The sequence below is a fragment of the Aspergillus bombycis genome, assembly GCF_001792695.1.
Source record: "Aspergillus bombycis strain NRRL26010 chromosome Unknown contig00149, whole genome shotgun sequence".
NCBI classification, from domain to species: domain Eukaryota; kingdom Fungi; phylum Ascomycota; class Eurotiomycetes; order Eurotiales; family Aspergillaceae; genus Aspergillus; species Aspergillus bombycis.
Genome location: NW_019170151.1, coordinates 46,681 through 65,700, shown reverse-complemented (window position 1 = coordinate 65,700; position 19,020 = coordinate 46,681). Strand labels below are relative to the sequence as shown.

General features: G+C 48.5%; 3 protein-coding genes across 3 annotated transcripts; all 3 read right to left on the bottom strand.

Annotated features, from left to right (window-relative positions):
* Nucleotides 1-2,683: 2,683 nt before the first annotated feature.
* On the bottom strand, nucleotides 2,684-5,633 carry ABOM_011726 (uncharacterized protein; the record flags this gene model as incomplete). The annotated part of the gene is made up of 3 exons (XM_022538854.1): nucleotides 2,684-4,938; nucleotides 4,997-5,209; nucleotides 5,273-5,633. The coding sequence occupies 3 exons, from the start codon at nucleotides 5,631-5,633 to the stop codon at nucleotides 2,684-2,686; spliced, it is 2,829 nt and encodes a 942-aa protein (XP_022384034.1).
* Nucleotides 5,634-6,370: 737 nt separating this feature from the next.
* Nucleotides 6,371-8,037, bottom strand: ABOM_011725 (uncharacterized protein; the record flags this gene model as incomplete). The annotated part of the gene is made up of 3 exons (XM_022538853.1): nucleotides 6,371-6,976; nucleotides 7,026-7,705; nucleotides 7,971-8,037. The coding sequence occupies 3 exons, from the start codon at nucleotides 8,035-8,037 to the stop codon at nucleotides 6,371-6,373; spliced, it is 1,353 nt and encodes a 450-aa protein (XP_022384033.1).
* A 2,125-nt stretch (nucleotides 8,038-10,162) lies between these two features.
* On the bottom strand, nucleotides 10,163-11,626 carry ABOM_011724 (uncharacterized protein; the record flags this gene model as incomplete). The annotated part of the gene is made up of 1 exon (XM_022538852.1): nucleotides 10,163-11,626. The coding sequence occupies one exon, from the start codon at nucleotides 11,624-11,626 to the stop codon at nucleotides 10,163-10,165; it is 1,464 nt and encodes a 487-aa protein (XP_022384032.1).
* Nucleotides 11,627-19,020: the final 7,394 nt, after the last annotated feature.

Genomic DNA, 19,020 nt, shown 5'->3' with positions numbered 1-19,020 from the left:
ATTGATCCATCCGGCAAGGCGGTGCTCGCAAACTATTGGCTACTAACCAAGGTCATACACAGCAATACCCGGTAGATCCAGCAATCATTAGGTAAGAAACTTTCACCTTCAGCACCTGACAGTCTTCTTCTTTAGATCCATGCTTTGGGGGTGCTGTGTTCAGACTGGCTAGGTGCAGTAATCGCCCAGCCTAGGGACTTCCATAACCATGACAGAGGCGTGATCCGATAATTCCACCACTGGGACCACATTGTGCCATGCTGCATACAAGTTGTTACAAAGGTACACACCCGACCACCCCTATACAGACCGCTAAGACCCCTAAATGTCCTAGGTCTACCCAACCCAGCCTAATTCCAATCCAGTAAAGTTCCATAGTTGTCCTCTCTGGAATGTACATGTGCATATATCATCCACACAAAGAACCAAACCCAGTTTAACAGGCTCTTCTCCAGCCCATTCCTTCCAATTTTATCCATGCATACAGGATACATGCAGCCATGCTACTCAGCCCACCCAATGAAGCGAGCCCCTGCCTCCCCCAACCCAGACCGGGTTGGGCTTTTGAGTTCGGTGAGGAACCCTGAGCTTTGACGGCTTGACCTTGTCTTTCCTTCTAATTTCTTTTGTACTATTCTGAGTATGCATACAACATATGGTTTGGGCGTGCTGCACGTATGTATGCAGTGGAGATCACGTCGATCACGATCCGAGCCCCTCAACCTTTCAGGGCTCAGTGCGTTTGAGTTCGGTGGCTTTTTCCCTTCTTGGGAGAGGTTGTATCTTGGGGTTGTAGTAGGTAATTATTGGGCTTGAGGGTCTGTTTCGGACTAATCACGATATGCAGCATGACGTTACATACAACAGGGCCATTGTTGCTCTGAGAATTGTTTGTTGTTCTTGAGGCTATTCATCGAGCTGAGCTGGCCATGGCTAGAGCCTAGATCCGAGAGGCAACCCTCCTACTGAGGAAAATAGGTCCCTGATGTAGTATGTACGGCTTTCTGGTTTGTATTTTCGGGGGAGGATTTGTAAATTCGCAACTCAACTGTCCATCGAGTGTGTATATCGTATAGTCCCATGAAATGATGCCTCTGGATAATCCTTCCTCTAACCGACAATATTTACCAAATACTACAGTCACACATATAGTTAAAGACAGAAAGGAGAAGGGTTATATCGCAGAAGACAACAAGAACGGCACATATAGGTAACTTACCCAAGTCCTAAGTCTTATACACCAACTATGGCCCTACACCAAACACAACCCCCCTAAACCAACTCACAGCCTTATCCACTAAGCCAATACACACCAGCAACAACCTATCATGCATTTAGAAAAGCCAGCAGTCAATTGGTCCAACACATCAAGTCACGCATCCAGTCTTACCTCAGACCGAAGAACACCACACCATATTCATCACATCTGGCTGAAAAATCACCCGTGGGACACAATTACTATAGGACCAATCCCACTCGAAGTATCTATCCAAAGAATACAAGACTTCTACTTGTTCAGCATATATATCTTTTTCTTCTCTCTTTTTTTTAAAAAAAAAATAATAACAATAATAAAAATCCTCTTTTGCATGGTCCGTAGCGTGCGTTGTCCGTGTACGGATACAGCTCATATATATTTGCCCCTTCTCTGTCAGTCGAATCGTGTGTTGGGTGGGTTCCTAGTTATCAGCAGTTCCGTTTATGGGGAGTAGTATGGCTCTTTATAATATTTGTTTACTGCTTGGGTTATCTCTGGCTTCTTGGAGTCTTTTATGGAGCCCTGTGTACTAGAGGGTGGCTCGCCTTACTACGATGGATTCCAGATAGATAGTTCGATTGATTGAGTGATCTTTGTTGCTCGCTCAGGTTTTTTATACTAACGTGTTAGAATATAGAAGCCCGAGGTTAATGTAGAGAGGTTGGTTACTTGGGTTATCATGGTAAAAGTGTGAGAGTGGTTACTCTACTGGGCCAACAGAAGACTGGCTGTTATGAGGAACATTGTGCATGGAATGAATTGTCGACGAGAGTTTACACCATGCTGATACTCATACATGTGTTTTATATTATTGTTATTATTTTGGAGAGTTTCTGGTCATACCACACCGAGGCTCTGACGCTTCAAACAGTGTCTAACGTGCAGTGCAGTAGATATCCGTGTAGACATCGACGCGATCATTGGAACAACAGAGTATAATTCGTAGTCTGATATAGCTATATTTCATGTCTACACGAGCATAGCACTGTAAGATGAATCTCCAATCGAATGAACGACATCCAAAAACATAAACGCATGCCAAAAGGGGACACCTGTACAAAATGGTATCAAGTCTGTTCCTTGCTCCCCGATCAATCAATCCCTTTCCCAATGTTACAATCGCCAAGCACAAGAACGAAGAAAAAAAAATGAGAGGAAAACAAGCCACAGAAAGAAAGCACGCATGCAAACCAAGGTCGAGAAACGCCGGCCTGTTTTATCGCAAGATCCTGGTCCCTGTACAATCTCCAAATGAAGTAGGTAAAAATCACGAGCCCCTGCAGGGTGAGTGGAGAGAGTCGCTCAATATCCACTTCCAGCGGGCTAAAGGCAAAGAGAAAAATAAATATAGAGTGAAAAGGGTTGTCAAAGAAGTGAAGAAAAAAGTTGTCGTTTCATCGATTAGATCGATGGCCCTGCGAGCAATTAGCTGCCCATTCCATTCTGCATCATGTTATGTTGTTGCTGCTGCTGCATCACCTGGGCTTGTACAGCCGCAACTTGGTTAGCACGTTGCTGCTGAGCAGTCTCACGTTCTCGTCGAATAATTTCTTGGACCCAATGTTTGGCATTTCTTTCAAGCCCGGCATGATATTGCTGCGCGATTGATGGTGGGTATTGATTGGGTGGACCGTATTGCCCCATAAAGCGACTGGCCATTTCCTGTCGTAACCTCAAGAGACGTTGTTGATAGAGCTGATTGTATCGCTGTGCCATAGCTCCCTGCATGTTGGCCCCTTGGAGGTTCTGCGGGAGCTGGCCACCGTTTGCTTGAGCAGCTGCCATTAGCAACTGCTGCTGTTGTGGATTCATCTGAGAACCACCCTGGTGCAGCTGGCCTTGCTGGCCTTGTGATTGAGGACCTTGCCCATGCTGCTGCTGTTGCGCCATTTGCATTTGCGCGAACTGTGCCCGCATAAGTTGCTGTTGGTAAATCTGAGGGTTCGGGATCTTCTGTTGCTGTTGCTGGTGGTTCTGCTGTTGAGCCTGCAGCATCTGTTGCTGATGCGATTGAATATTTTGCTGCGCGTGCGCGTTGGCTTGGAATTGAGCAAATTGCTGCGGCGTGAGCTGGCCATGTCCTAGGTGCCCTTGTTGTGCAAGCATTTGTTGCCTCTGCTGCAACAGCATCTGCTGCTGTTGGGGCGTAAGGCCCATGCCACCTGTCATCTGGGGAGTTCCCATCATAGCTTGTCCCATCACCGGTGTCGGTGCCACTGTCGAGCGGCCGGGACTGGCATGACTCATTCGCTGTGTTGGTGTAACGTTGCGCATGATTGGTGTAGCATGGGACATCGCTGGAGTTCCTTGAGTCATCTGGGGGGTTCCATGTCGACTCTGTCCTTGCTGGCTCCTCGAAGGAGCCATTGGGTGGCCCATGACATTGGGGTGGGCATGCTGCAGCGCAGAAGGGGGTCGTGGAGGGCTGCCAGCGCCCTGCATAGAAGATGTCATACTCATTGGCACACCTCCCTGTGCCCCCATGGCATTGCCAGGTAACGGTGACGAGGTATTACGCGGCGTCTGGTTGCGAGCAATTGGAGAGGAATGTGGCGCTTGGCTGACCCCGTTTGCTTGAGGCATAACGTGGCGGCCCTGTTGCTGCGCAGCAAGCTGCGCCTGTACTTGTTGTTGAGCAGCAAGATGTTGTCTCCGAGAGTCCTCTTTTGCTTGCTCTTCTGCCTGCCGTTGCTCCAGGGCGCGACGCCTTTCCCTTTCCTGTTCTTGCTGCTGCCTCTTAGCCAATTCTTGCTTGAGCTTGATTTCGTGCTCCCGTTTCGCTTTCTCTTCATGTTGCATGCGAATGCTTTCCAGAGTCTTGAACCGGGAGAAACGAGGCTCGAAAGGTGCGCCGCCGCTTGTATCATCAACAACGGCAGATTTAGGGCCTCCTGCGGCTCCAGAGGTAGTTGGCTCGAGCCGTTCGTCCATGATAAGCATGAATCGCTCCTCTTCGGCTGCCAGTGCTTCATCAGCAGCAAGTTCCGCCACTGTCCGCTTCCGTCGTTTCGGAGATGGCGGCGGATCATGATGGAGAGGGCTCTCCATGAATTTCAGTAAATCTTGAACAGCGTCCAGGCTTTGCACAGGCTCTAAGAAGAGTGGTGGTGCTAAAGCCCTTGTTAGTTTAGATTCGCACTCTGGAAGATCCTGCGGTTCGACAAGCATCTTTTGTCTTTTTGCAACCGGCCCACGCTCAGGTTGGTTAGAGGAGCCACCTGGAGATGGAGGCGCAGCTGATGAAGCCGCTTGAGTACGTGACGCAGAACTCGTGGCTACCTGCTTTGCAGCCTTTGGATCAGGTGTAGTAGCAAGCAGAGTTAACTCTGCTTGTAATGAGCGCGGAGTAGGATGAAGTACAGTTGTAAACACACGGGGTTTTGGGGGTGTCTGCTTTTGTTGGGAAGAGCTCGATTCACTCTTTTCAGGTTGTTCTTGGGAATCACTGGGTTGCTCTCCGTTGGCCTTAGTGTCTGACTGAGTTTCGGCCTCCTTTGATGATGGTTTCTCAGAAGTCAGCTGGTTCTGTTTCGGGTAGGGTACATAGGCCGAAGGAGTAACATGTTCATTGTAGTTATGAATAGAGAACGGAGTATTGCTATCATTCGTCGATGGGGCAGTTGACTTCCTGGCTTGGGCTGACACAGACTTGTGATCAACCACGCGGACAATGAGACAACCTATCAACACGGTTTAATGAAATGCGGCGCAAGTATTATATGACGGTCTAATGCCTACCTTCGTAGAAACGAACGTTGGCCCGCAACAGCTCCTCTATCATATCGTGGGGAACGGTCCCGGCACGAATATGTTCGATAATAACCTTCATTTCAGAATTATAGGGAAAGCTCCCATCTTGTTGCTCAAAGCGGAAATGGGTAGGGTGAAGATGTAAAATGAGAGACGGGGGGCATTTGCCGTATTTCTTCAGTATATGTGACGTTGTTTTCACTGTAAGGGATACAGCTGTCAGTATACAAGGGGCCGCCGCACATAGAGCTTGCGGAAACTCACCATAAGGCTCAGGACACTTCTTGCCTAGCCGGCGCTCATTGTCCGTGGAAAGAGTCCTGGCCAATGGCTTCGCTAACCGCATTCCTTGGTCACCTGGCTTTTGCGCTTCTTTCTTAGGCCGATTAATGGAGCTCTTGACGCCATTCGAATCAGCCGCACCATTGACCCCATTTGTGACCGCACCACTTGTCGAGCCCGCAGGGCCTGGTTGATTGGGGCCCGGAAGGCGCTTGGAGGACGGTTGTGGGGACGAGGAGGACTGCTGAGGCTTTACCCCATTGACCCCGGTTTGAACAAAAGGCGGGGGCGGCCGCTTCATCTTGGGCGGGTGGGAGGTTGGTTTGGAGATCGCCGTTGCCATATTGTCGGCGACGGGCATGCGACGCGATCACAGCAAGCGGCTTACGGGCGCGACTTCTCGGGATATGAATCCGAAGATGACAGAGGGAAACCGTGCTCCGAAGGTGATATAACCGGAGCGCGAGACATGTGGGGAGCGGAGGACGGGACCGGACGACAACGTATAGACCGGAGTCGAGGCGGAACTTTGGACGGAGCCCGGAGCCGCTAGAACAGAGAAATACTAGTGTCCATCGAACAAACACCTGCAAAGAAGGCAGGGGAGGTTCGGAGAGGCTGATCGGGTGACGGAGATGGTGCTGCAGAGGGAGTTTGGTGATGCCAAGCCGCGGGCGACGTGAAGGAGGTCGGGATCATGTGACTGCTGACCACTGCATCGGGTTAGGGCCATTGCTCTCCTCATACATCGAATCTCACTCTATGTGTTGTTCGTGCTTGCAAGTCTACGGTTTCACAATGAGATTGGCTTACAAAGGCCCTTTCAGCCTTATTATTTGTGTGCCCTGTACAAAGAAGAACAAGAAACACGGGGCCGTGGTATTGGTATTGGTATCCTCCAAGCATATCCTTCTCATAGCTAGACTATATGCACAGCAGACACATTACCAAAGTAGAAAACATAGGTCGTAAAACTCGGGGGAATCAAAGCAGGTCGTAAGGGTGATGAAAGGGAAATGACACATATGAACAAGTGAAATAAACATATCGACACAGCCACCCAGATAATTGACGGGACATCTAGTCCAAGCCAGACACTCTTCGTCGCCAATCGTCTCCTGTACGGAGCACGTCAACGACATCAATGCGCTTGCCGATGCCGGTCGTACCATCCTTTTGCCACCACTTCTCACCACTGTCAGCCAAGGCAGATTCATCTTCACTGTCGACGAGGCCTCCTCGCTCGCCGATGACAATCACTACCTGTCTGACCCACCGGGTGATATGCTGTACCGGTTCCCCATCCTTTCCAGTCAGGGACTCTTGGACGTAAACAATGTCAGGAGAAATGTGTCGCACGAGATGCACAAAGCCTGTGGAGGTGCTGAAAGGCATAATCATGCTCTCTTTCTCAGCAATTGCTTGCGCCTGGGTATACAGCGTTTTGAAGAGCGGTGTCTGGTCATCTTGGCGAGAGTCCGATGCGGTCAAGTCGCCACTTGGTGGCTCACCGGGAGATAGGACTTCTTCAGGAGCGATGTTTGAATAGGACGAGGTGACGGACATGGTAGGGTGGGATGCGTTACCCTGGTTAGGGGCGTGCTTCAAACCCGGGGCGTAGATCATAACAAAGACTCGAGTAGTATCGGGATCGATATGTTCTGGAAGATGGGAAAGGATAGACTGCTGTATTGTCAGTATAAAGGACCTATGCGAAATGGACACTATCACTTACAGCGTGATCGGAAGTGTACTCCTCTGGGTCTAAGCGCGATGTGTCCGATGAAACCACAATAGCCACCGTTTTCTTCTTATTCGCACTAGAAGATGTGGCAGCAGCAACTCCTGAGCTGGGAGGAGTTCCGCCGACGGTCGGTGCAGCGGGATCTGGTAGATCCCTGCGGGCTCTCGATTCTACCTCTTCAGACCATCTGGAATGATCTTCGAAGTCGCCCCTGTCTTCTTCTCGGATTGATGTCAGAGCGCCGCCTACAAACGCGCCCGCAGCAGCCACACCTGCTGCGACTCGCTTGCTGGCACCATCGAAAAGCTGTTGAGGGCTAGGAGTGCGTCGCAAGGCTCCCTGCATACGAGCTACCATGCTAACATCGTCTGTGTCATGAATATCCGTTGCTGTTGACCTGGCATAGTCTCCGTCGTATCCGGGAGGAAGCTCGCCCCCGCTGGGGCCGGGCGCGGGGAAGTCATCTTCACCTCGGGGGTAATTGTTGTCGTTTTCTTCATCTTCAGCGCGTTCACTCCAGATCCAGGCTGCAACACCAGCTGCTGCGACACCTACTGTCAATGCCAAAGGTACCCAGTATCCCAGGGTTGTTCGCCTCCCCGACGAGCTGAAGCCGGTACCCGCTCCAACCCGCCGACGACGAGCATCCTGGGGGAAAGACATTGTAGTCGCTGAGGTCAATTAGGACTGGCGCATAAAAACAGGTTGATTGCGATAATTTAAATCACATCGCAAGCCTGTTCTAGAAGATGGGGTGTGGGCTGGAAAGGACAAATGAAGGGCAGGAAAGGAGGGAGCACTCGCATGGCTGGGGCAAGGCCTCGGACCACCCGAGAAACATGTGGCTGGTGATAACTTCCCCTGTTTACCGCGGGTGTTTACCCTTACGGTATCCGCCGGTAAGGGAACGTTTGCATGGTTTGTCTGCAGCTATACATAGCATTGCTGAGTCATTATCGCTAACTATCGCCACGTGATGCCTCGTGTCTTGGATCGAGATCATTGTTACTATAGTCTATGTGCCATGGTATAGTTAACTATCTGTCCGACATTCATAGAAGCACCATCCGCGTTGAAGTGTTCGCTTTTCTTCCCTCTCGGCCTCGCTTCGATTATTACGTCGCTAATTGTTGATCGCTCCGTGTAATCTGCGAACACGAAGCCCCACCGGCATCCAATTGCAAAGCCTATAGTTGCCATCATGCGATACTCGGCGCCTGTTCCATCATCGACAGGCTTCCAAGCTCTATTTAACAGGACCAACGACATCTGTTAAATCACTTCATCTTCCCGACTTTAACCATGTTGGAGTATTACTTCTTCCTTACAATCAAATTGAGGCAAGAGTAGATACTCAGAGCGCGTCCGGCGCTTCTTTCATCGAGGACGGTTGGCACAATAACGGCCCACGGGCTGTCAATGGGCAGTGGAACCAAATGGTTATCGGGGTGAGCTGTATATTATTAAGCCAAGGGCAGAAATGAGTGTTAAGGCTGATGTGACGGGCTTTCGCTGCCACTACTCCTCTTGGGCAGTATGGAGCACCTGCAGTATCGCACCACTTGGATGAACCAGCTCTCTTTGCTTTGGCCTTCTAAATCTGGTTTCTCGATGCCTATGGATACACGAAGAAACGAATAACAGAAGGGCTTTCCTCGTCTACCACGTGTTTCGTGAAGACGTGTACGCAGGCGTAGATGATGTCGGGCTACAGAGACGCACATATCCACGCCTACTGGGTCAAACAAAAGGCTTGCCTAAACAAAAAATTTGAAAATGCTAGTAAAAGTCTTGCCTGCCAGGAGTCAAGTTAGACTGACAGACAGGTTCTAAACGAGAGCGTCGATTGAGTAATATCTCCACGTCGGAAGAGTGTGGACAGGCAGAGAACGGCAGCCTTGATGGCGACGTCCTTGAGGAACAGATCGATATGAAGGCCGTGTGTACCTCCTAACCTCGTGCCAGCACATTCCACGATGAAACCTCTGCCAAAGAAACTTCGACACTCGAGATTGTATCTCGTCCGTAAGACTTTAGGCGTCGGCTCCCAGTCGACGACTGCAGAGAAGGCCAATCTTACTATGCCCCCCATTTCATCCTAGGTTCACACAATCATTTCTCTCCCTCCCCGTCTCTTCTTCACCCTTCTAAGCTCGAATCCACTGAAGAACCCGGCCGTATGATGTCATGCTCCACATAGCCAGAAGATCACATATCCTGCTGGATTGTCCAGCGCGGCACAGCTGCTATCCAGCTGCCCTTTTGCCCGGGATGCTACCATGAAAGAAACACGCGTTATCAAGGAGACCATGATATGGTAAAGTGCCACGTTGTCGGTACCCGGCTGACCCGCTGCGTAGTCAGGACAGTCATTGGCGAGCGTTGCCGTCTGTCGTCTGAGTAAGATCAGATGGATTTGTTAAAGTAATATGAAGCCCAGGATAATAGCCATGTTCCTGGCGCAATGGGTGCTAAAACGAGGAGTCTATGGCCTTCGAAAGTCTAGCTAAAGATCTATTAATGTGACTCAGACATCTGATTGATCTTCTGTCTACGCCATATGACTATGTATCACGACCTATTTCAAGCGCGAGGGATCTACGGAACGATTAAAACCACAGAGATATACCAACTAAAAAGAATAGACAATAGAGAATAGAAAAGGAAGAAACTGCATTCTCGTCATGACGCCATTGCCCCAATAATACCATTAAGCTTCTAATGTACAACCAGTCGAAGTAATGCGATGCTTTATACTCCGAGTAATCCCCAGCCCCGCAAACAAAAAAAAAAACATTTAAAAATTATAAAACGACAACCCTCCACAATGATATCACAGCCCTAACCGCATGTGAATATGCAAAGCCCAGATCCACGATGTACACGTCAATATCGCCCCCCTGCACCTGCATAAATGCCAAGAGAAGTCTCTTTCATGTGGATGTAGTAGCTGCGAGCAAAACACTGATGTGCATACATGCGTCGCCACTCGGCAATTCTCCAAAGACAAAGATCAACCTCATAAAAAGAAAGGAAAGGAAAGAGAGGCGATGGAGAGGTGGGTGGGGTTGGAGGGGGGAGGGAAGCCAAGGCAGAGGTCTAGACCAAGACAGCCCTCTCTCTCAGCCTTAGTTTTGACTCATATCCATGGTGTCCGGGAAGACAAAGCCACCAGGAACACGGGGACCCAGTTGCGAGATATCTCTGATAGGCTGTTTGCCTTTATCGGTGCCGCACGCTCCGTCGCCGGGGAAATGCAATTGACCGGGGTCGTCCAGGTCGAGCATGCTGGGATCGATGGTGGCGAGTTCGCTTTTGGGGGATGGGATGGCGGTGTCCAGAGTTGGGGAGGGGAAGAGGAGGATGTCGAGGTATGTGTTGTCTTCTGGTGGATTGTGAAGCTTGTTGAATGAGTGTCTGGTGGGTTCGTTTGACAGGGGGAAGGACGAAGGGTCGGTGTAGATCTGGTTAGGGGGTGTCGTGGGCAGGTATGGCGCATTCTTCGTCGGCAGAGTGTTATTGTAGGTGGTGAGCTGATGGAGGTCTAACTCTTGCGAGGCCTCATCTGCGCGGATATCCCCGTCATATTCGCCTGAGAAGATTGGATGGAAGAGACCGGTTATGCGTGCATGATGACCTGCTCTCTCGTCCAGTGTCTGGGGGCGATTCTCCATTGAAGGTCCAGGCTCTCCGAGCGGGGACCAGGGACGGAGGATATGCTGAGCGTAATGATTCATTGCGACGGGTGGCCCATTGAGCGCCTCGCACGGACGCTGTGGAAGTAATGAGCCGGGATTACCATTATCATTATGAACCGAGCTAGTCTGGGCGTCCAGCGACGACGGAGTCGGGAGCCCCTGTGAGTACGACCCGGTCCTCAGATGGCCCAAGTCAATCTCTGCCGAATCTCCCATTCCAAACGATGTCATCGTAGACTGTGTCGGCATTACTACGCTACCGCCATTAGACAAGCAGCGAGATCGCCGAGCCACATGCGCAACCCCCGTCTTCTGTCGATGATCCACCCCGTAGCCATCAGACAACATGCCAATCATACTAGACGACACATAGAAGAAATCACTCGGCGGGCGATAGCCCACCATGGACCAATTGAGATCCGAGTAGTCCGCGCGATCCCAATGCTTCATCAGCGCAAATAGCACATCAAAAGCATAGCCCGGGTTCATGTGAAAATCCCGTTGGCCCCGGGTACATAGGTACGACTGGACCTCTAAGCCCCGGACATACGGATCGTCCTTGGTGTACTTTGCCTTCGCGATGCCGGGCTGCATCCAGCGCTTGTGGTCGCCTCGCGCGTAAAACCGGGCCACCATATCCAAGAAGCCGTCTTCGTCTGCCGAGACCCCAAGAATGTACTCCATGTTCTGGACGGTCATGAGCAGACGCCGCATGGTCCCGGATGCGCCCCAGGACGGGTGTTTCTGGTGCTGTTGGCATATCCAACAGTCGGCGTCGATGAGCGCTGTGGTTGCGGTCTGTTCTTTGTGGTTCCTGGCCTCTTCGAATGCGCAGGCCAGGTAGGACACTATGAGGTGGGTGCAGGCGTGCCAGAATACGACCATTTGACACATTGCGAGCCGGTGGGGAGGGTATGCGTTATGCTGCTGTATGGGTACTGGGGTGAGCTTGTGTCGGATCTGGTTACTTCCAGGGACGCTGTGCAATTGGCGCGAGACTTGGAAGACGCGATGATGGGTGGCGGCATTTGGAGATGAGTGTGGTGACTACATGGTCTCGAAAGGTGGGAGAGGCCATGCTTGTTTTGTGTTACTGGATATCTATGTAAGTGTAAGTTGTTGTTTTGTATATAGATTTGGTGAATGGGAGCAGTGAATATAGCATCAGTGTCATGTTGTGCAGAGCTTGTTTGGCTGTGTTTAGCAGAGTGAATTCAGTGTTTGACGCTCTTTGGTGAAGGAGGGCTATAAACAATCTGTGAGATGTAGTAATATAGATAATCATACTAACTTAATTTAGGGATGTTATAGTCCTTCAATCAGATATCGTCATGATGCGAGGTCCATAGATGGCTCTGCCACATGAGACCTTATGTCTGCTGTTAGGGCCAGGTGTAGGAACAGGACTAGAGGCACTTCGCTGGAGGCCTAAGGTAAGAGCTCCAAGATCTTTTATGCACTGAGAAACAGCTTCTAGAATACATGTAGGAGATTAGAGTGTTTAAGTTTGATAATTATATTCACACATTTTTGTGTCGTCAAGATATACATAATATAACACTATCCTTGATACTTTAGCAATCATAGTTGTATAGAGACACCCCGAGAACCAATGTCTCAGAGAAAACATTAATTTAAGCTTGTCACTCAGAATCCAATACGTTTAAGCTCATGATGTAGTGTATTCGTCTTTTAAAGTCCAGATCCATCACACATACAGGTAGTACGAAGCTTGACTTAGACAACTATATATTCTAAACCAGTATACACATCCTGCCAATCGGATATCCTGGGCTATTCCTATCATAGAGCATAAGCATGTCTCCAAGAAATACGATCCTCTTACTAGTTCCGTGGTAGGGCTTCGAATAGTGAGACATCCCACCTCGCACCCAGCCCTATCTACCAATCAATGTACCACCCGTACCAAGGAACGAACCTTAGTACACACACAACGGCTGATAATAACTAAGAAGCCGATACAGACACCTCACAGGGTCTCCATCAGCGCAAGTGTAGGTACACGGTTCGGCCAACCGCGATGCAAGGAGCGAGTGCGCGCTGGGCTAAACTTTTGTGATGGCGGCCCACTACGTCTATAAATATCACAATTTGAGTCGGTTTCCACTGTTGGAACTTGGAAGTAGAATCGGAACTCCGATCGATTTTATCGCTTTTTTTGTATCCGGAGATGGGAGTTGATCAGTATTATACCAAGCATTGTATACTCTTCTTCTCGAATGTTCCGGAGTGAACCAGTCTTGCTATACGTTATTACTATCGGGATTAATATTCACGATTGACTAGATATGACTTCACAAGGATGCAGAAGAATGTAAGACACTCCATTCCCAATCCCCGTCTCGAACGAGCTGAACCATCCAGATGTTGACAGGATGAGAGGTATCCACTGCATGTCTTATACCTCACTGAACACACGGAATGTAAGGTATCATACAGTACTGCAAAGAGCGAGCTTTCCGTATTGTCCAGACAAAACATCGAGAAAGATAAGTGTACAGGGAAATTTCTACTTCGTTCGACCTACATACTATCTGGTACCTTGTCACTAGCGTCCACCGGTATCGATGCATTATGTACGTTGATAGCGCTAACCCATCAGCAACTAAAAGTTATCTCCGAGGCACACAACAAGCGTCATGAAGCTAACCGTCTGCTGCGGGTCACATGGGTGGGTCATGACAGGGAAGGTTACTTCCAAGAAATATTCAGTCAATCTTCATACAATTTGCGGTGATCAAAGTTTAGCCGGGAGTATTCTTGTCTTTTGGTTTATTTTCGCTTAGACGGGTAAGGGCGGTGCTATCCGTATGTGTAAAACGGAGGTGTAGGTTATGTTGACAATGTTTACTACAGTATACCAACTGTGAACGGAGTACTTTGCTTACGATGTTAAAAAAATATATATAGACATACACACACACACATACAAAAAAGGGAAGAAGAAAGCGAAGAAAAGCTTTGGTGGATCTCAGCCAGCCAGGGCCATCCCCTCATGTCAGAATATCGAAGAGCGTGTCTTCCTCGCCGGCCGAAGCCCCGCTTAGTAACTACCCATTAAAGCGACATGCAGATTCCGCTAATCGTGGCTCGTGGAAACTTTTGCCCGCCAACATGACCATCTCGCCGGCTTTACACCAATGGTAAGAAAATGGCAATGCCGGCAGAGAAGATGGATGAAAAAAAGAAAAAAGAAGATCAAAGAACTAGACTATTCAATACGTAGTAGTCGTAGTGGAACCATACGTTCCAATGGAATGATCATATGACTCTTGGGCTGTGGGATGCGGATAACCTCTGCATGCGGTCGAGGAGGACGCTGTGTGACCAGGGGAGGAAATACTACTACTACTACTTCTACGGGCACGGGGATTCCCATCGATTCGTCGGCGTGGGGAACTTCTGGGTCAACATAGTAAGTTGTACCGATGTTTCATGTTGAAGTATCTGCAATGCATAGTGAACTGTCCTGTAAGCTTGACGAGATGTAACCGGAGATATATAAAAACGGCGGAAATACCGGATGGGGGCCGCAGGTGTTTGACTGCACATGCAGCTGTACGTAGACTATCGCAATATGGATAATTATGTGCCAAGTTTAGGGCCATCTGAAATTGTCTAAATTGAACTGTTGTAACTACTAGTACTATTATGTACTACGGTTACCTTAGGTGCTACTCGAGTAGTACTAATTCTCAATAACCATAATCATGTGAGCAGATGCGGGGGAACCGTCCATTGTGCCTGAATATACAGGCAAGTTCCTGGCAGAGGGGAATTGACTTTTCTGGGTTCATGGCTCCCAAAGGTCAGGTACCTTTCACGGAGGCTACTCCTGCGTAGTACTACTAGTAGTAGGTTGTTGTCAAGTGATCAGGTGTACTATGTACATACAACCATGGTAAGTATGTATGGCTTCTTTGGTCAAAAGATTGCATAATTAAAGCGGAACTTGCACACACGATATGAACATTTTGATATCGCTTACGAGTACGAGTACGCTAACTAGTCATCCAACGTTGACCATTTCTGGATTTGGCCGACCGTTGTTCGATATGGGATGATCATTACACGGTGTAGGAAGTCGTTTTCCCACTCCAGCTGCTAGTCTGTACTCCACATTTTTCGGTTGTTCCCCAGATATACCTTGTACACAGTAATGAAGCGAACCTTTGTTCATAGGTCGACCAGGATTAGGTATGATCATCCCTCGCTGGGACCCCGTCCTTAACGCCGCCCCTGAAACCGCGTCGTTCATACCAGGAAGGGACTGGTGCAGACATGGATATGGACCATCCTCTACTACTAGTATTTACACATGTCACTCTGACAGCATTCAGGGTTCCTGAATAAATTATCAAGAGGAACGTGCGCTTGCTCTTCCAATCACGCGCCGTTTTACTTTGGCCACGTAGGAGTTGTCACGTTGGAGCCCCGGATTGTCATCATTCCAACCCTGCATCTGGTATGTGAAGCAAGTCGAGGCCAGAGGGGTCGAGGCATTTGTCATAAGAGGAACCACTTTTCAAGTAGTAGTTGAATTGCACCGCCGCATTGGGTAAGCTAAAACCACTCGAAGGGTGAAAAAGTTTGTTTACTTTTCTTTATTTTCCCTTGACTTCCGTATTTCAGCGGTCGAAACTAACCCCTCATACAGAGTAGAGAGGGCTGAGAATGGGATAAAAAAAATAAAAATAAAAAAAAATAAAAAAAAAGAGAAAAAGAAAAACAAAGGAAGAAGAGAAGCTCGGGGTTTATTTAAACTCTTTGCCACCTCTGAAGGCGTTGGAAGAGAAAATCTCCGTAGACGATATCAAATAATATGGAGAATACTCCATCAACAATGAAACCGCGTCGCTCTCTTACGATAAAGGGAATGAAACGGAGCTCCTGCCAATTTGAAAGTGAGGATCCCTATCCCCGTCTGAAGGAGCCCTTCCGTTCCTAGTAGATTATGCATTACCATTCCATATCCACTTGGCTCCATTCTCACCTTTGTTCTCCATATAACTCCGGCAAATCAATGGAGCCATGGTACATCGTCTGTAGTTGAAATTCGGTGTGTCTCCGCACCGTATGATGCCTTCTCCATACTTCTCACAGACTCCGTAGTCTCAAGACTTAGCACCCACAGTGCTACCACTCCACGGAACTTATCGTGTTCGGATTCTGTAGGAATGTCCAATGTCGTAGGTCCCCACCCTCCAAGGCAGCTGGAGAGTGATTGTGGAGCGGTTTGGAGAGATAGCCTAGATACGGAGCTCAAGGAACATTCCATACGGACCATCTCCCGGGTCACGAGGTTTTAAAGTAGATGACAGTCTGACTCGCAGGAATGTCGAGTTCCTTGGATCAGATAGGGATCCATGCTTTAGCAGAAGGTCCTGTACAATACCCCTCACTCCTTCTCCCACAGATAAGATTGTAGATGAAACAACCACTACGACAACTGTGCCGCGTCAGTTGGGAAAATCCCAACAAAGCGGAACAGTGGCTGCCTCATTTGGTTAAATGGAACGACCACCATCTTGATAAGAGTTTTCTCGTTCTTGCGCGAACGGCAGATTGTGGGGAAATGAGGTGCAGACGGTCGAATGAAATCTGCAACTCAATGGACGGAGGGTCCATGATATGCACCCGCCGCCCGTCAGGTTGAGTGACGCGGTTGGCGAGGGAAAGGCCCCGAGTCGAATCAAATGCTGGCTTGTGGTGTCGATCACGCGGGAACTCCTTACGCTGATCTGCGCGAGCGACTACTTACTTAAGCTAATTTTTCTTCTTTTCTAAATTACTTTCTTATTTTGGCTTTCATACAAATCTTTGAGGGAGGAGCCGAGTATGATTTATGTATAGTGCAGTATATCAGTTGGGTGTCCGGAACAATACTGCGTAACCACAAAGCAAAGGAAATGAAGGTGGCCTATTGCGAAATAGCCGAATGCCCACCTGATAACGATAATGCCCAAATATGTATGGTCCGATCTGTTGAAAGGGAAAAAGAAATACCAAAAAATTAATCAAAAAAGTGGGTCACCGATTGTCCTCTTGCATATCGGCTCAACCGAACCGAGATCAGTTCTTTAGCAAAATCTCTAACAGGTGAGCCATATGTGATCCAGGTCCGGAATGATGTCTACACCGACAATGTCATGAAGAGACTCAAGAGACAACACAAAGAGAGCGCATCAACAAGAGCGATCTGTGAGTCAAAACAAAGTCCCGTGGCGCTTTTATTGAAGCTTCCATGGGTCCCCTCGCTTCGTGATTCCAAGATGTTGGAAACCTTGGGAGTTTAAATAACGTATAGGAATTTGGAGGTAAGCGAGCATTTCCCTCTCTTATTATCAGGGACTCTAGGGGTCGTTGCCAGTCTCTCGGTTCACTCCAAGGCAGCCAAGAATTGTATTGTACCAGAAAGTTAATTTAGTAGGTCAGTTTAGTAGTTAGCCGCTTTGTATGTATTACTGTGGTATTCGGTATAGGGTTTATGTACATGGGTATGAACATTGTATAAATCGTTCCATGGGTTGACCTTCCTTCTCGAAAAGGTACCATATCCGTGAAAGGCGAAGGCACAGCATTTATATATTTCAGTATGTTGTGCGTCTCTAGAGATAAGCAGTATTTGGCCCTCAACTAGAAAATACTGCCTCGGATCCCGGCGTCCAAGAGGATTAATGCTTATGTAGTAATGGTTAGTAATGCCTCTTGCACTGCATGAGTAGGCCCGAATCCTAATTTGGGGATTTTTGAGTGTACATTAGCCTCACTGACCGCTAACCAGGCACGTCTAATAGAGCCACGTTTTCCTTCATTTTCGTCTACTATCTGGCTCTTTTCTTTTTTTTTTGCCTCTTCTGCCGCTTGATCCCCTGCCACCGTGTATGTATAACCAATTCTACTACTCCGTACATGATGCCGACATAATACCCTGGTGGATGGCTTGCGAATCTCGCTTTACGACGAAACAAAGATGACGTGCGATTAGTTGCTAGTGAGATGCCTGACATCACATACATACACTAGTACATCCTGCACAGGAACAGTTCCATCGGTTGCCTCGGAGTTAGCTCAACTGCTAGGCTAACTATCTAGTATCCATGGTACACGACCGGAAGGGCAGAAGGCTGCGTCTAAGAGACGCGAGAATGGTCAGTTCGCAATTTGCTCGTACAGAATGTGGGCTATCGATTAGGTTGGTGGAACAGAACCTCCCTGATCCACGGAAGTCATAGCGGGAATCTCCCACGGTTGTGAGAAATTACCACAGTGATCCAAAAACAGATTAGGATTTTTCTTTTCTTTTCTTTTCTTTTTTTTCCCTGAAGGATTCGGGAAGCGGTCGTTGTTTTGCCTGAAATGAAGGTGAATCATAAGATCGATGACTCAAAGTACATAGTAGGTGACGAAAATCTCGAGGATCATTATGCGTCCGCTATACCTATCTCAATCAACGATCTATTGATTAGTTCCGCCGGTCAGGGATGACACGCTTCAATGACATCAAGCTCGGCATATGGTTGACCAAATATTGGGAACTCCGTCGCTAGTACGGGTTCTTCCTTTAGGAGGTACAGAAAGCTAATGTCAATGCTTCGAGGACCGCCTGGTTCTGAAGGAACGCTGTCTAAGTGTGGACGCTAACGGGGCAACGGACAACCTGAACTGTTTGGATTGGCATTGTAGCTGTACTAGGCAGTTGCTAGTGGTAGTGACTAACTGTCTCCAGGATGTTTCTCCGAACATCCGTGGTTTGGGTCTTTGGGGGGGGGGGGGAGGGGACTCCATCCACCTGTGATGGCGTTACAGCTAAGAGTTTTAGCAACTGTGTGGTCGCAAATCAGCGTCCAATTTGCTCACCCGATCGCGCTTCAATTAGTTTACTAGAAATTAAATGGCCCCAGAGGTCGTGGCCTCATGCACCCGACACGTTCTCTCCTAGCAATCTGTTAGTACTTGCTTTTTCTTTCTTCGCCTTTGCCGCATTAGGACGGTAGAAAATAAAAATACCAAACAGAGAGAAGGAAAAAAAAATAAGGGGACGCGGCTGATCGTGTATAATTGTTCCGTGTAGGAAATGCATGGAGTTACTTGGGTAGTACCTCTTGCCTCAGGCAGACCGGACGTGTACTTACGAAGAGAATTGTGTGTGTTTACCGTATGATGTTTATTTTCGTAAGCAATACCGAAAAAGGGAGGGAAAATCGAATCTCTCTTATCCAGTGGTTTACCCCACAGATCAATGTTATATATCCATTCCCACGAGC